General features: G+C 44.9%; 1 protein-coding gene across 1 annotated transcript in view; it reads left to right on the plus strand.

Moving 5' to 3' along the window:
* ENTREP2 (endosomal transmembrane epsin interactor 2) overlaps nt 1-17866 on the plus strand; it is a 1280798-nt gene that overhangs the window by 1013313 nt on the left and 249619 nt on the right. The window contains exons 6-7 of the mRNA XM_063926232.1: nt 5451-5611; nt 15694-15829. Of these exons, the coding sequence (XP_063782302.1) occupies nt 5451-5611; nt 15694-15829 (297 nt within the window). The remainder of the gene's footprint in view (nt 1-5450; nt 5612-15693; nt 15830-17866) is intronic.

Raw genomic sequence — 17866 nt, forward strand, 5'->3', positions numbered from 1 at the left:
TTTGTGTATCAAACACTGATGAAGATGTTGATGAGGAGGATGTTTGTGTCAAAGTCAGCCACCAGTGGCAGCACTTCTTGTCTGTGATACAAAGAAGGCCATGGTCATGCCTGGGCATAAGACCAAAAAATCCACCTCTTTTTAATACAATACCTGACATTTGTAAAGGCATCTGTACCATTTGTGAGGGCAATGTTAGTAGAGATAGGGATGTTAACCATTTAGGCACCTCCTGTCTGTTACATCATTTGCAGTGAGATCATGCAAGTTATTTATCACAATCTGAAAAAATCCTGTAAAATAATAACAAGCAGTCCAATATCAGTTACTATCAGTTTGGACCAGAACATACAATCTCCACCACCCACATGCTCATCATCAACCTCCTCATTAATGATCAGAGGTAGTCCTTCAAAAAATTGGGTTGTGGGAGCCTAAATAAACCAAACACTTCAGCCACAAAAGTGTCACTGTTACTGACATGCTTGGTTTGTTTAACTCTGCATGTCCTTTTTAATATCCAACCTAAGGGTAGGTGAGAGTGTCCAAAGACAGTTCCATCTTGCACCACTTGTGGACTAGATTTAGGAGAAAAACATGGTATTATCCCTCATACTCAGACTCTCAGATGCACCTCATAAATGTACTACAGTGGTGTCACGAAGCAGCGGTAACCGGGTCTCCCCTGCTGCACTCTATTTCACCTCTCCCGCTTCTTTAAGTCCCAGTGCATGGCAAAGTCTCTCTCTGGTGGTTGCCAGTGCTTTGTTGTCTTTAGATCTGCTGTGAGCTTTACCTGTGTCTCTCTACAGATATTGTCCAGCTTCATGACTATCAGTGCAGTGACAATCTCCAACACTCTCTGGCTCCAGAGCAACCTGTTAGTTCCTGAATAACTGGTTCAATCCCAGTATCTGATCGACCTGACAGTTCCTGAATAGATGGTTCAATTCCAGTTTCTGCTCAACCTGACAGTTCCTGAATAACTGGTTCATTCCCGTTATCTGCTCAAACTGTCAGTTCCTGAATTGCTGGTTCAATCCCAGTGTCTGCTCAACCTGACAGTTCCTAAATAGCTGGCTCAATCCCAGTGTCTACTCAGCCTGACAGTTCCTATATAACTGGTTCAATCCCAGTATCTGCTTAACCTGTCAGTTCCTGAATAGCTGGTTCTGTTCCAGTATCTGCTTAAACCTGTCAGCTCCTGAATAGCTGGTTCAATCCCAGTGTCTGCTCAACCTGACAGTTCCTGAATAGCTGGTTATTCCAGCATTTGGCTTACTCCAGCATCTACAATCATTGAAATGTCCCATCTGTGAATCATCTGATAGCTACTCACATAGCTCTTCCTTATCCAGCCACTACGCTCTAATCTCTAGACTGCATTAAGAAGAGTTATATTAAACCTCCCGGTTTCCTTCCCAGCCTCACAGATCCCGTTCCCACTACAACACCTAGTCTGGATCCACAGTCAAACACATCCATGACAAGGGGTGTGTTACACAATAAGGAAGGAGGGTGTGTGTGTGTGTGTGTGTGTGTGTGTGTGTGTGTGTGTGTGTGTGTGTGTGTGTGTGTGTGGTGGGGGTGAGGAGGAATATTAGTATGGCCAGCATGTTAGCCTCCTAATATTTGTTAGTGTAAGATAGGCTGATTTGGAGTTTCCATCTCTGCAGTGCAACTGTTCATTTGCATGGCTAGTTTCAACCCTTGTCAGGAATACTTGGCTATTAACATTGTACTCTTTTATGGCGTTTTCTCTTCTCCATGGGTGCAGAACAGATTCTGATTTTATTTTATTCCAAAGTAGTAAATTAAATTAATCAATAGATGAAACAGATTCATCCCTTCTCAGGAATACTTGGCTATTAGTATTGTACTCTTTTATGGCCTTTTCTCTTCTGAAATGAATCCAATTTAGAACAGATTGTTGTGATTTTAAATTAATTAAATGTTTTGCAATTAATTAAGTACATTAATAAATAAATAAATAAATCCAATAGTTCAATCAATCAATCAATCAATCAATCAATGCTTTACCTGCCTGCCACTACATACTCCATCTCCATATTCCTGTAGTGACCTAGGGCTTCTTGTTTTGAAAACTTTTTTTTCTATGTGGTCCTATAGATTAATAAACTGCCCTACTGTCTGCCACTGCTATGCAGGAATGTTTCATAGATGTGCCGTGTAAAGTATCTGCCGTGTGTTTGTGTCGCTGCTCTGTAGCTTCGTATAGTCTGCAACCCTTTGGCCTATATTAGTGAACAATATTGTCAGCTGTGAGGTGGTCAGAATTCACTGGAAATGAATGTTACTGGGGTTAATACTACTGTAGGAACATAAACAGGCTAAATTGACATGCTTTTAGCTGATTTTAGCTATTAAAAAAAATCCCAAACCAAAACACATGGGGGTGGTTTTTACCAAAACTGGAAAACAAAACCCTGAGGGTTGTTTTGTCTAAACCAAATAACAGGGGTCCGCAAACATCTCTAATTTTTGCTGTTACTGAAATGGTTTTATGAGAACAGGTATAGTAATCAATGCTTGATAAATATGGTCCTACCAGCGTAGAGGTTATGGCTAGTGATGATATTGGTTTTGCTGACAGTAACCCTTATGATGTACAGGAGAAACAAAAATGAGCCCCTCCAGTTTTATATTGTGATAGGACTTTTCACATTTAAAAAAAACAGGCACTTCTTTTAAACAATGTAAATTTATTCTTAAAATACTTTGAGTTCAGTGTAAAAATAACTTAACACATAAACAGATTTTAAAGACATTAGGAGTATTACATTTTCTTTAGAAAAAAATTTGAAATAGTACCCAACGGTGCGCATAGGCCGCTAGTCAGTGCAGTATCTTAAAGGGGCTTTTCCAACCCCAAAAGCAAATAGTGGAAGAAAGAGAAAAAATACTACTTCACCAGCGCCTGCCCCGTTTAGAACGGGGTCATCCACCTCTTACTTCCCGGTAACTTCTCTTATTGAGGAATATTCATATGAATTGTATACCGGAAGGAGAGAGAGAAAAGCAAATGATAGTGTATTACCGTTAAAAAAACAAAGGTTTTTATTTTAACACATCATTCTAAAACATTTAAAATTCCAATGTGGAAATAGCTGGTCAATGACACGGCATGTGTCATAAATAAACAAAGACATTCACATGTAATCCACCCTCATGAGAGGAACAGATGCAATGGCTGATTACCGGTTCCTGGTGAACTGATGTGCGTCAGTTCTAAAGCGCATTTAGACCTTGGTGGTCTCACCCAGCTGCAGCAAGGGGATCTCCCGGTCTCAGTCTCGTCCAGGCGTCGGTTCAGTCCCAAAGTATCGGTATCAACATGTGGGGGAAGAAAGGTACCTTGCCTTTCTTCCCCCACATGTTGATACCGATACTTTGGGACTGAACCGACGCCTGGACGAGACTGAGACCGGGAGATCCCCTTGCTGCAGCTGGGTGAGACCACCAAGGTCTAAATGCGCTTTAGAACTGACGCACATCAGTTCACCAGGAACCGGTAATCAGCCATTGCATCTGTTCCTCTCATGAGGGTGGATTACATGTGAATGTCTTTGTTTATTTATGACACATGCCGTGTCATTGACCAGCTATTTCCACATTGGAATTTTAAATGTTTTAGAATGATGTGTTAAAATAAAAACCTTTGTTTTTTTAACGGTAATACACTATCATTTGCTTTTCTCTCTCTCCTTCCGGTATACAATTCATATGAATATTCCTCAATAAGAGAAGTTACCGGGAAGTAAGAGGTGGATGACCCCGTTCTAAACGGGGCAGGCGCTGGTGAAGTATTACATTTTCTTGCGTTGGTACTTTTCAGCAGATTGTAGCTGCATTTTCTCAACATTTTTACGTTGTCTGTTCCAGGCCACCACAGCATTAAAAAACATATCTCCAGTCTCAGTATATTATGTATCTAAAGAGACAGATAGAGTGGCAGTAAATCCTCTAGATAAATGATTCTTACTCTATACTAAAATCTGCAACAATAATTGTATTTATTTAATTTGATAACCTTTAGGATAACCATTGTGATGATAAAAATAGAGCCCAATATAGAGAAAGGACATACAACTGAACTAAATGATAAATAATATCAGTAGTAGTAGTAGTAGTAGTAGTAGTAGTAGTAGTAGTAGTAATAAACATATTAAAACATTAAATAAATCATTTGACATCCTCTGTATAAGTTTTCAGGTGTTTCCTCGTTAAATCTGATGATGTGTAAAATTTTTAACACCTTCCAAAGCTCAAATTGTTTTCAGAGAATTGGTCACCAATGCATGCATGATAACGTTATTATAAAACGTGATAATGTTACAGACTTTACCAACTGAATTGGGCTTTTTGTGCTTTCCTGAACTGTCATATAGGAAAAAACTTGGTCACAAATATGAGGCTTCTCATGTGTGAATGCACAAAAAAAGAGTGAAGAATGTATTAATTAAATTACATAAAGTAAATAAAAATTTGTTTCACGTGAATTATTTTCACCCATTGGTATCTATGTCCTCAAATGTCTGTTATTACTTGTCATTTTAAAAGAAAAAGCTTAAGGGTCAACATTACTTATTTGAAACTACATAACATTTTCCGATGAGCATAGTAAACTAAAAAATAACGATTTGATCCCATAATAGTAGTAAAAAATGTGTAAAATGACAATGAAGGTGTACAGTATACAGTATGTGTTTTAAAGCAACTGTAATGTTTATTGTTACCTTTATTAAATATGTTTCCATCAACTATCCCAGGCCTGGAAAACCAGTGTCTTTCCAGCTGTTGTGAAACTACAAGTCCCAGCATGCTTTGCCAATTAATTAGTGGGAGGGTATGCTGAGACTTGCAGTTTCACAACAGCTGGAGAGCCACAGGTTGGCTAGCTCTCAACTGTCCACCTTGTTTTGAACAATAAAGGACAATCAAAATGCACACATTGGCAGACCAGCCCGGGGATCTCTGATTATGGGGCACCCATAGAAGGGAGGAAACTGAGAGCATATAAGTTACTGCCAACTCTAACTGCACCCATCTACATGAAGAAGTATTTGAATGCCATGGTTATTCAGAATTGTTTTCAAACCAAAAAAGTTAGCAAATGGACAAAACCATGTTGCACTGCAGGTGGGGCAGATCATGTAACATGTGCAGAGAGATTAGATTTGGGTGAGGAGAGATTGCAGTGTAAAAATAAAGCAGCCAGTATTTACAATGCACAGAAACAATATAACCCACCCAAATCTAAATCTCTCTGTGCATGTTACATCTGCCTTGCCTGCAGTGCAACTTGGTTTTGCCCAGTTGCTAACTTTTCTTGTTTGCTAACAACTCTGAATAACCCCCATTATTCGCACACTATTTATGTAATAAAGCACTTTCACTATCATGCATCTTCTTCTTCTATTTGCTTTTAGTTTTTACCGCATAGAGGACACGCAACGAACATGGACTGCATGATGGCCCATGGAACGATTCTTCATCAGACATTGGATTTTGATGAGTTTATTCCTCCTATTCCACCTCCCCCATACTATCCTCCTGAATACACTTGTACACCTGTTATGGAAGTGCAAAGGTGAATAGGACCTCACTCTGCTCACATAGACATGTTTAATTAATGTGCTTACTTTTTAGGTCAGTTTGAGGCAATTATTAGTGGTTGTATAGAAAAGTCACAGCGACCCTTCAACCTTAAAGCTCATTTCTTCTAAGGTCATTGTTAGATTATTCTTTTTACATGGGAGTGCAAAAAAAATCTATATATTGATTATTTTAGAAAATAAATCATATTCTGTATATGGAAGAGAATTATTTGCCATAGAACTTGTTTGCATATTAAAACTTTCAGCATTCTGTACTGTAATTGGACACTTTCTACCCAGCTTTAAGCTTGTTTCAATCTTGAATCTACATACTGTATATATTTTAGTAAACATTTTTTTATCCATCACTATCTTGGCTTAAAAAGTTAATATAATATGTATACAATCTTTCTGAAGTATTGTTTTAAAAAAAAGTTTTGATTTCTATTTGAAAAATACATTGATAGTCAGATAATAGGATTTTAATTACCTACCGGTAAATCCTTTTCTCGTAGTCCGTTGGGGATACTGGGAATACATTTAATACCATGGGATATAGACCTGTCCACTAGGAGCCATGGGCACTATAGAAGTTTGAGTAGGTGTGCTGGCTCCTCCCTCTATGCCCCTCCCACCAAACTCAGTCTAGAAAACTGTGCCCGAGGAGACGGACATACTTTGAGAGAAGGATATAGAAAAGGAAAGTGGTGAGATTTCGAACCAGCACAACCATAACAAGAGGAAAGCCATGCTAACCAAAACTTGCAAACAAGAACAGCAACAGCCGAACCAAACAACATAACTTAACCAAGTAACAGTGCAAGAAAAACGAAGTACCGGGTGGGCGCCTAGTATCCCCTACAGATTACGAGAAAAGGATTTACCGGTAGGTAATTAAAATCCTATTTTCGCTTACGTCCTATGGGTACTGGGAATCCATTTCATACCATGGGGAAGTATCAAAGCTCCCAAACCGGATGTGAGAGTGCTGAGGTTCCTGCAGAACTGATTGACCAAACTGAAGGTCCTCAGAGGCCAAAGTATCGAACTTGTAAAACTTAGCAAACGTTTTTTTAGAATCTGACCAAGTAGCTGCTCGGCAGAGTGGTAAAGCCGAGACACCTCGGGCAGCCAACCAAGAAGAACCCACCGACCTAGTAGAGTGGGCCTGTACAGATCTTGGAATCGGCAAACCCGCCGTGGAATAAGCATGCTGGATAGTGAGGCTGATCCATCGTGCAATTGACTGCTTTGAAGCAGGACATCCAATCTTATGGGGATCATAGGGAACGAACAGGGCGTCTGATTTCCTGTGAGAAGCTGTTCTCTTTACATACCCCTTCAAAGCTCTTACAACATCCAAAGACTTTGAAATAACAGAGGTGTCCATAACAACCGGAACCACAATACGTTGGTTGATGGGAAACACGGACACCACATTAGGAAGAAATTGCTGACGAGTCCTGAGTTCAGCTCTGTCCTCATGGAAAATCAAGTAGGGACTCGTGTAATACAAGAGCCCCTACTTGAGTTCCGACACCCGTCTTGCTGAAGCCAAGGCCAGTAGTGTGACGGTCATCCACGTCAGGTACTTTATGTCTACCTCCTGTAATGGTTCAAACCAGTCTGATTGCAGGCACCACATCGAGATCCCAAGGTGCCATGGGAGGCACAAAGAGAGGTTGGATGACACCTTTTAAGATGGTCTGGACATCAGTGAGAGAATCCAATTGTTATTGAAAGACATAGGCCCACATCCACCCCCGACTGCAAAAACAGCAGGAAACATCCCAGATGAAATTCCACCACAGAATATTGTCTGCTCTCTCACCAAGAGACATATTTCTTCCAGATATGATGGTAATATTTAGACGATACCCCCTTCCTGGCTTGGATAATAGTTGGGATGACCTTGTCAGGAATCCCACTCCTGGCTAGAATCAGCCGTTCAACTTCCATGCTGTTAAACGTAGCCGAGGTAAGTCTTGATAGATTAATGGGTCCTGTTGCAGAAGATCCTCACGAAGAGTCTGAGGCCACGGATCTTCGATCAGCATCTCGAGAAGATCCGCGTACCAGGCCCTTCGTGGTCAGTCCGGAGCAATGAGGATTGCTTGAACCTTTTCCCTTTGTATTCTTTTTAGAATTCTTGGGACCAGAGGAAGTGGAGGAAACACGTACGCCAGCTGGTAGACTCACGGAGTTGTCAGGGAGACTACCATCACAGCCTGTGGGTCCCTCTACCTGGAACAATACCACTTGAGCTTCTTGTTGAGTCAAGAGGCCATCATGTCGATTTGTGGATATCCCCACCGACACGTCAACCACCGGAACACCTCCGGGTGAAGGCTCCATTCCCCTGGGTGCAGGTCGTGTTTGCTGAGGAAGTCTGCTTCCCAGTTGTCCTCTCCCGGAATGAAGACTGCCGACAATGCCACGGCATGTATTTCCGGCCAGAGGAGAATTCGTGACACCTCTGACATTGCGGCTCTGCTTTTCATTCCGCCCTGTCGGTTTATGTACGTCACCGCCATCACATTGTCTGACTGGACCTGAGTGGTCTGATTCTGAAGAAGAAATGGGTCCTGCAGAAGGGCGTTGTAGATCGCCCTGAGTTCCAGGATGTTTATTGGAAGGATGACTTCCTGACTTGACCATCTTCCCTGAAACTGAACCCTTTGGGTGACTGCGCCCCAACCTCTGAGGCTTTCGTCTGTGGTTAGCAGAATCCAGTTCTGAATTCTGAACCTCCGGCACTCTACTAGGTGAGAAGTTTGTAGCCACCACAGGAGAGAGATCCTGGCTTTTGGGGACAGACGAATACTCTGGTGCATGTGAAGATGCGATTTGTCCAACAGATCCAGCTGGAAGGGCCTAAAACTTTCCATACTCATGGATCATCTCATAAGAGGCCACCATTTTCCCCAGAAGGTGTATGCAGAGATGCATCGAGATCTGGGTTGGCTTCAGGACAGCCCAAACCCTCTGGATTATCATTTCCTTTTCCAAGGGATGGAATACTTTCTGAGACTCTGTGTCCAGTATCATTCCCAGGAAATGAAGTTTCTGCATTGGTTCTAGGTGAGATTTTGGTAGGTTCAGAATCCACCCATGATCCAGGAGTAGTCTGGTTAAGAGACCAATGTTCTCCAACAACTGCTCCCTGGATGGTGCCTTTATCAGAAGATCGTCCAGGTACGGAATTATGGCCCTCATTCCGAGTTGTTCGCTCGGTAAAAATCTTCGCTTTGCAGCGATTTTCCGCTTAATGCGCATGCGCAATGTTCGCACTGCGACTGCGCCAAGTAAATTTGCTATGCAGTTAGGAATTTTACTCACGGCTTTTTCATCGTTCTGGAGATCGTAATGTGATTGACAGGAAATGGGTGTTACTGGGCGGAAACAGGCCGTGTTATGGGCGTGTGGGAAAAAACGCTACCGTTTCCGGAAAAAACGCAGGAGTGGCCGGAGAAACGGAGGAGTGTCTGGGCGAACGCTGGGTGTGTTTGTGACGTCAAACCAGGAACGACAAGCACTGAACTGATCGCAGATGCCGAGTAAGTCTGAAGCTACTCAGAAACTGCTACGAGGTGTGTAATCGCAATATTGCGAATACATCGTTCGCAATTTTAAGATGCTAAGATTCACTCCCAGTAGGCGGCGGCTTAGCATGAGCAAATCTGCTACAATCCGCTTGCGAGCGAACAACTCGGAATGAGGGCCTATGTTCACTCCTGGTTTGTGGAGCAGTAACATTATCTCTGCCACCAGTTTGGTGAACACCCTCGATGTCGTGGAGAGGACAAAAGGCAGGGCCTGGAACTGGTAGTGACAGTCCTGCAGTGCAAACCATAGATAAGCCTCATGAGGCGGCCAGATCGAATATGAAGGTACCAATCCTTGATATCAGAGACACTAGGAATTCCCCCTCCTCCAGACCTGAGATCACTGCTCTCAGAGACCCCATCCTGAATTTGAACTGAACACTTGTAAGTACGGGTTCAATGATCTGAGGTTCAGAATCAGTCTTACCGAACCGTCCAGCTTCAATACAAACAAGCTTGAATAGTAAACCTTGTTTTGTAGATGAGGTGGAAATGGAACAATGACCTGGGTCTGTAACAGTTTTTGAATGGCGTCCTGTAAGGTTATTCTTGACTCTTGTGAAACTGGTAAGCTTAATCTGAAGAATCTATGAGGTGGTAGCTCCTGGAACTCCAGTCTGTAGCCCTGGGATATAAGGTCTATAACCCTGGGATCCTGGTACGATCCTGTCCAGATGTGACTGAAGAATTTTAGCCGGGCTCCCACCTGCCTGTCTTCCAGACATCGCAGTTCAACGTCATGTGGAAGGTTTTGAGGAAGCAGAGCCTGAGCTCTCTTCCTATGAACCGACAGTCGCTGGTTTTAGTGGATTACCTCTAGCACCTCTGGCGGTGGTAGAAGAACCTCTTGCCTTGCCCCTAAACTTGGCAGTCCGAAAGGAATGTAAAATGGATCCTGAATAGGCCTTCCTAGCTGGGGGAGCTGCAGAAGGTAGGTATGTGGACTTACCTGCAGCAGCTTTGGAGATCAATTCATCTGCAAATAAGGCCTCACCTGTGAAAGGTAGGCCTTCCACGCCTTTCCTGGAGTCCGTGTCTGCAGTCCACTGGCGTAGCCATAAGCCCCAGCGTGCTGACACTGCCCTAGCTGTAGCATTAAGCAAGCCTATCTCTTTTAGGGCTTCCACCATAAAGTTCACAGAGTCCTGTATATGTTGCAGGAGCTAAATAATCTCCTCTTGAGGTAAGGTGTCTAACCCCTCAATTAGGTTACCCGACCATTTAGCAATGGCTCGCATAATCCACCCACATGCTATAGTGGGTCCCTGGTCCACCCCAGCAGCTGCATACAAAGATTTGAGCGTAGTCTCAATTTTGCGCTCAGCCGTGTCTTTTAGGGAGGCTGCACCCGGGACAGGCAATAAAATATTTTGTAAGAGCCTGGAAACTGATGCATCCACTATCGGTGGATTTTCCCATTTTTTTCCTATCCTCTGGAGGAAAAGGAAAAGATGATAACAACCGTTTAGGGATTTGAAATTTCTTATCTGGATTAACCCACGGTTCTTCAAATAGGGGATTAAGTTCCTTTGACCCAGGAAACGTAACTGAGGATTTTTTCTTTATATTAAAGTAAGATTCCTCACTCTCCTCTGTCACCTTATCAGGGACATTGAGGGCTTCCCTGATAGCATCTATGAGAGCCTCTATTCCCTGCGACAGAGTACCCTCCCTCCACCTCTGAGTACACCTCACCCTTCTCCATTTCTGACTCCTCATTATCAGAGTCAGAGTGCAGGATATGGGCCAAAGAACGTTTTTGTGGACAAATGGCAGGGGACTGAGACGCTGGTCTGGGTACTGAGTACTTTTTTCATAAACTTAGCCACAGACTGTCTTAAGTATTGCGTCTCTTTCCTATTCCAAGATAATTTAGTAGAAATGGTGGAAATAATTCCCCTTATGGAGTCCAGCCATGCTGGTTCTGCCCCACTAACCTGGGAAGGGATACTACACTGAGTACCCACCAGTGAACCCCCTGGAGAAGAGGAACACTGTGCCTTACATGAAACACACTCTTTGCCTGACATACTGTAGCAGTGCCAGCACACACACACAGAGGAAAAGGTTAAATACACAATTAACCCACAAAGAGCCCTTCCAGGGAGACACAGAGAGGGTATGGAACCAGCACACGGCGCCCTTATCGCTAATGCCAAGCTTAGCCGGGTCACAGACTAAGGCCCTCATTCCGAGTTGATAGCTCGCTAGCTACTTTTAGCAGCCGTGCAAACGCATAGTCACCGCCCACAGGGGACTGTATTTTCGCTTTGCACGTGTGTGAATGCCTGTGCAGCGGAGCAGTACAAAAACATTTTGTGCAAAACAAGTAACCTGTAGTTACTTATTCTGTGCGATGATTGCAGCGTCGAAGGTCCTGGAATTGACATCAGATACCCGCCCTGCAAAGGCCTGGACACGCCTGTGTTTTCCCAAACACTCCCAGAAAATGGTCAGTTAACACCCACCATCAGTTGACGGTCAGTTGACACCCACTTATTCTGTGCGATGATTGCAACATCGAAGGTCCCGGAATTGATGTCAGATACCCACCCTGCAAACGCCTGGACACACCTGCGTTTTCCCAAACACTCCCAGAACCCGGTCAGTTGACACCCATAAACCCCCTCTTCCTGTCAATCTCCTTGCGATCGGTTGTGTGAATGGAATCTTTGCTAGATCCAGTGCACAGCAGCGATGCTCTTTGTGCCCGTATGACACGCGTGCGCATTGCGGCGCATACGCATGTGCAGTTTTGCCATTTTTTTACCTGATCGCTGCGCTGCAAAAATAGGCAGCGAGCGATCAACTCGGAATCACCCCCTAAGTACCTAGATTAGGGACTTAGTACACTAATAAGTCGTTCCCCTGCTATGACCCCCTGGTACTGCTGAGGTAATCTGGAGTCTCTCCAGTGGAGCTGCGCGCCCCTGTCAGTAAGCGTCTGTGTCAGCTGCAGTAGGGAAAAGGGCGCTTGTGAGCTGCTGGATCCGCTCATAGTAAAGCCCCTCCCCTTCAATGGCATGCGGTCTTCCTGCTCTTCTTTATATTGGCTGTATGTGTCTATGTGCATAAAATGGAGTAAACCTCCTTTTATGGCTGTGGTGCCAGTCTGGGTACTGTGTACACAGTCAGAAGACTCAGTACACCCCGTTTAGAAGCCGTGTGTCCCCGTACACTCGCCATAATGGCCAGAGACCTGCTAACTGGGATGCCTGCTTAGGACTCACCACTCTTCATTCTTCTGGCTCTGTTAGGGGTTGCGGTGTGTTGCGGGAATGTACGCTCGCCGTGGTGGGGCTTACGAATAGTTCCCTCAGGAGCTAGCGTCCTGTCATCGTGGAACGGGACCATTAACCCTGAGAGAGATGGTGCCGCCCACCCCCCCTTCCTCCCCAAGTGCCACGAAGCAGGCAGGCTGTTGCCATCCAGTGCTGCCTGAAAATAAACTTAGAAAATAATTACAGAAAACTCTTCAGGAGCTTCCAGCGACATGACCGGCTCCGCCGGGCACATTTTATAAACTGAGTCTGGTGGGAGAGGCATAGAGGGAGGAGCCAACACACAGAATCAAACTTCTTTAGTACCCATGGCTCCTAGTGGACCCGTCTATACTCCATGGTACTAAATGGATTCCCAGTATCCCCTAGGACGTAAGAGAATACTGGGCATGTAGCAGAAAATGGACATGAGGTCAATGCTTACATGTAAACCCCCCCCCCCCCATTAATTGTAAATCGTTCATAAGGGGGCTTATTCAATGATATGCGAACTGCCATTGGCAGCTCATGCTGCATTTATAGCAGCACGTTACGGCACCTCCATAGGCTGCGAGCAATTTATCCTTCCATGACTTCAGCGGCAGCTTCAGAGGCTAATTGAATCTGCCCCTTAGAATGATAGATGAATATTTATTATTCTTTGCATATTATTTACCCCAATAATTAGCATACTTATCAACACTATTTGCAATGATAACGTATCTTTTAGTGGTGCAGTTTACCACTGAAGTCATTAATTTTCCCTGACGCAGGAGCTATCACCTGTTATACATGTTCATAAAAACAAGTTGTCAGATCCACCCTGTTTAAGCATATGAACTCATATCACATATAGGGATAAATGTATGAAGCAGTGATAAGAGTGGAGAAGTGAGTCAGTGGAGAAGTTGCCCATGGAAACCAATCAGCTGCTCTGTATAATTTTATAGTATGCAAATTATAAATGTTACTTCAATGCTGATTGATTGTCATGGGCAACTTCTCCACTGGCTCACTTCTCCACTAAAAAAACAAGTTCCACCCCATTTAAGCATATGAACTCATATCACATATAGCGCTGTAACATGTTGTTTGTGTACATACAGTCAATAGACAACAAACAACATTCATTGCTGTCCATAATTCAAATTAATGTATTAAGCTTCCAAGAGCCTTCTTTGACTTTAGAGAACTGTGTGAAGGTTGTCATTAGTCTTAAGCCCCGTGCACACGGTGCAATTTGTCTTTACGATTTTGACTATGGGGGTCATTCTGAACGGATCGCACGCTGCAGTTTTTCGCAGCGTAGCGATCGGGTCAGAACTGCACATGCGTCGGCGCCGCAGTGCGTGCGCTGGCGCATGGCTGCCCGTCGCTGTGGTACGATCGCCTCTGCCTGATTGACAGGCAGAGGCGGTCGATGGGCGGAGGTGGCGAAATGGCGTGGTTCGGCCAACGCAGGCATGGCTGGACTGTGCGGGGAGTGGCCCGCAGCTGCTGCGTGACATCACACGCAGCCGCTGCGGGCCGGGGAGCGAAGAGTAGCTCCCGGCCAGCACGCTAAAGCTGCGCTGGTCGGGAGATACTCTTGAAGTGCAAAGGCATTGCCGCTGTGCGATGCATTTGCACTTCTGCGGGAGAGGGGGGCGGCACTGACATGCTGGGCGGACTAGCCCTGTGCTGGGCGTCCCCCTGCATGTCTGAGTTCATGATCATAGCTGTGCTAAATTTAGCACAGCTACGATCAACTCGGAATGACCCCCTATATAGTCAAAATCGTAAGAAACGTTAGTTCAAATCGCACAATGGGGGTCATTCCGACCCGTTCGCACGCAGCGTTTTTTCACTGCGGTGCGAACGGGTGCCCGGCGACAGGAGTCGCCAGGTTACATTGTGGCTACCGGCGGAAGCGGTCGCAGCGGCGACCGCTAAGAAGATTGACAGGAAGGAGGCGTGGATGGGCGGATCCGGACCGTTGGAGAACTTTTTGAGGAGTGGTGAGTAAAACGCAGGCGTGTCCAGGACAACGGAGGGCGAAGGTGTGACGTCAAATCCGGGCCCATCATCGCTGGATCCATCGCACAGGGTAAGTATGTCCAGCCCTAGTCTACTTCTGCTTGATTTTTTTTTTAGCTTAGCAGGGCTGCACTAGCGATTGCAGCCCTGCTAAGCTAAAATACACTCCCCCATAGGCGTGGACTATTGATCGCAGCAGCAGCAAAAAGTTGCTGGCTGCAATCAACTCGGAATGACCACCTATATGTATGCTCTTGCGATGCCGATGCGTGCTCCTGCGGGATTTGCATAGTAAGAAAGAATAGACTGTGCAGGCAGGGTCGATATTGGCTAGATCGGAGGCTCATGCCTCCGGGCAGTTTCTAGCTGATATTGGGGGTCATTTCGACCTGTTCGCACGCAACGGTTCATCGCTGCGGTGCGAACAGGACGGAAATGCGCACACGTGTCACTAGCACAGCAAAGAAATTGATTGCAGCGGCGAACGCAAGAAGATTGACAGGCGGGAGGCATTCTGGGGCATCAACTCATCGTTTTCCGGGCGTGGTGAGGCGAGCGCAGGCGTGTCCAGGCGTTTGGAGAGTGGATGTCTGACGTCAAATCCGGGACCTTCGTCTCTGGATCCGTCACACAGGGTAAATAAATCTGACCCTGGTCTTGTTTTGCAGGAAACTTTTTTTTAGCATAGCAGCGCTGCACAAGCGAACGCATCCCTGTTATGCTAAAATACACTCCCCCATAGGCGTCTAGTTGATCGCACAAGCAGCAAAAAGTTGCTACGTGCGATCAACTCGGAATGACCCCCCATTGGCCATAAGCCGAAATCGCACCGAGTGTATGCACCATAAATGTATAACAAAGACATGATTAACTAGCCAAACAACCCAATTACTGACATTATTTAAACGTGAGCATATATGTACTTTCTTGGAAATTATCTTAGAGCTGTATTTATAGAAACCATTGGTTAGTAAATAAATGATGGTTACTATAAATAAAACGCTGGAAAGCTGGGTGCTTTTAGGTACAGTAGTAAAAGTGGAGTTATGAAGTGATAAATATAGTGATTTAGAACACAGTTAAATGTGCTTTATCTGTACTGGTCATAGTGTCTGTTAGAGTGACTATTAAGTGTAAGCTATTGTGAAGGATATTGCTTTACTATGTAATGATGACAGTGGTTTTTCTCCTCAGAGGCCTTCACTTGGACTTCCCACACTCCCCCTTCAGTGCTTTGTATGAGGTGTCCATTAACAGCCCTGGCATTTTATACCCATCTGAGCTGCCCCCACCATATGAAGCAGTGGTTGGCCACACTCCTGCAAGCCAGGTAAGACATGCATTCAGTAACACATTCCAAGGCAGTAAGAGACCTCCTGAATCATTCCAAATACTTGATAGTGGCAAGGTATGTGTACAGGGCCAGATTCAGGGGGGACGAACAGGGTGAAAGCCCCTCCTAACATAGTCAAGCCACACCCACTTTGCTGCTCTCCACACTATCCAGTGGGCAGGCAGCCTAGTATGTATGTATGAGTGTAGTGCATACACACGAGATCTAGGTGTAGCGGGGCCGATGCGATCACTCACCAGCTGGGTACTGGTGCTCTGGTGCAGGCAGGTCACACGTATGACCCCTGTTGTTCCGGTCTGGGTGGGTAGCAGCTATAGCGAGTGCGGACGGCCCGCAGCTGACATTCCAGGGCACGTGGTAGTCAGTGACTGAGCAGCAATGGCAGTGAGACGGGAGGGACACGGTCTCTGACACTGCAACTCCCTACCTATCAGTTTTGTGTCCAGTTACTGAGGCTTCTGGCTCTCTGCTGCTGCAGCGTGTCACAGCACAAGGAATATTACAGGTTGATATTATAGACCTGTCATGGTGTGTGCAGCAGACACAGTCTTATTACATTGCAGAGGGCACTGGGCTGGGAAAACATGGGGCTTTAGGCAGTGGGCATTAGTATACAGTAATTAACCACTTAAGGTGAGATGTATCAAACCTTGGATCCCATCCCCACCTCTCTCTCTTCCGATCTCCTTTGGACAGTTAGGATGGGAAGTGGGAGGAGTAATGAGTGGAGGGGGAGGAGTCAGGATTAATTAATGAAACCCCCCCCAAAAAAAGTCTAGATCCGCCCCTGTATGTGTAAGATATCACCGACACAAGCCAGTGCACTCTGGTGCATTGCATGCTTTGTATTATACTGTACTAGAAGACGCTTGCTGTGTGCTTGTCAGCTGTAACATAAACATCCTAGTGACATTTGGTGGACCCGTTCATTCCAAGTAAAGCATTCGTTACCTCTAAACCCAATAAATAAAGACACGGAGACTTGAATTTGGCAGAAAAATTGCTAGCTATTTATTTGACCCTAACCATAGCAAACCTGTAATTGAAAACTTTGTTAAGATGCCGATACAGCCGGCATATGGTGGCAGCAAAAAGAACGGCTCTACTAAGCTAAATTAACCGTAAAATACTAAAAATTCAAAACCATCCTAATTTTACTACAACTATCAAAAAACCGGTAATAGGTGACAACTCCACCCCCACAGTGACTACCCACCGCTCCTGGGTGCCCTGCCGCTGCCTTCCCGGACGGGTGGTCAAGCGGCCAATAAGTCTATGGAGGTGAGTGCACCTAAACCAAATCAAACTGTAAATCACTACAGCTTACCATACAACCACCAACTGCCGTTCTTTTCCGCCAATAAATAGCCAACGATAAAACCAGCCAACAATTTAATGCCAAGGCACTCCGTGCCAGAAACCTTTACCAACAGGGCGGGAGGGCGGGAAGGCAATTTCACCAACAAGAGAGAGACAAGATGTCTATCCTTCCCTATATATACTAACCCTCCCCTTTTCCCAAAGGGCTGTACTTTCCTTCCAGCTAGGTCCACCCCTCACAAGATGTTTAACTCATTCCTTTCCTATGCTGTCAATTCTCTCTCCTAAACATCCTAGTGACATTTGGTGGACCCGTTCATTCCAAGTAAAGCATTCGTTACCTCTAAACCCAATAAATAAAGACACGGAGACTTGAATTTGGCAGAAAAATTGCTAGCTATTTATTTGACCCTAACCATAGCAAACCTGTAATTGAAAACTTTGTTAAGATGCCGATACAGCCGGCATATGGTGGCAGCAAAAAGAACGGCTCTACTAAGCTAAATTAACCGTAAAATACTAAAAATTCGAAACCATCCTAATTTTACTACAACTATCAAAAAACTGGTAATAGGTGACAACTCCACCCCCACAGTGACTACCCACCGCTCCTGGGTGCCCTGCCGCTGCCTTCCCGGACGGGTGGTCAAGCGGCCAATAAGTCTATGGAGGTGAGTGCACCTAAACCAAATC

Source organism: Pseudophryne corroboree, chromosome 6 (assembly GCF_028390025.1).
Source record: "Pseudophryne corroboree isolate aPseCor3 chromosome 6, aPseCor3.hap2, whole genome shotgun sequence".
In the NCBI taxonomy this organism is placed as follows: domain Eukaryota; kingdom Metazoa; phylum Chordata; class Amphibia; order Anura; family Myobatrachidae; genus Pseudophryne; species Pseudophryne corroboree.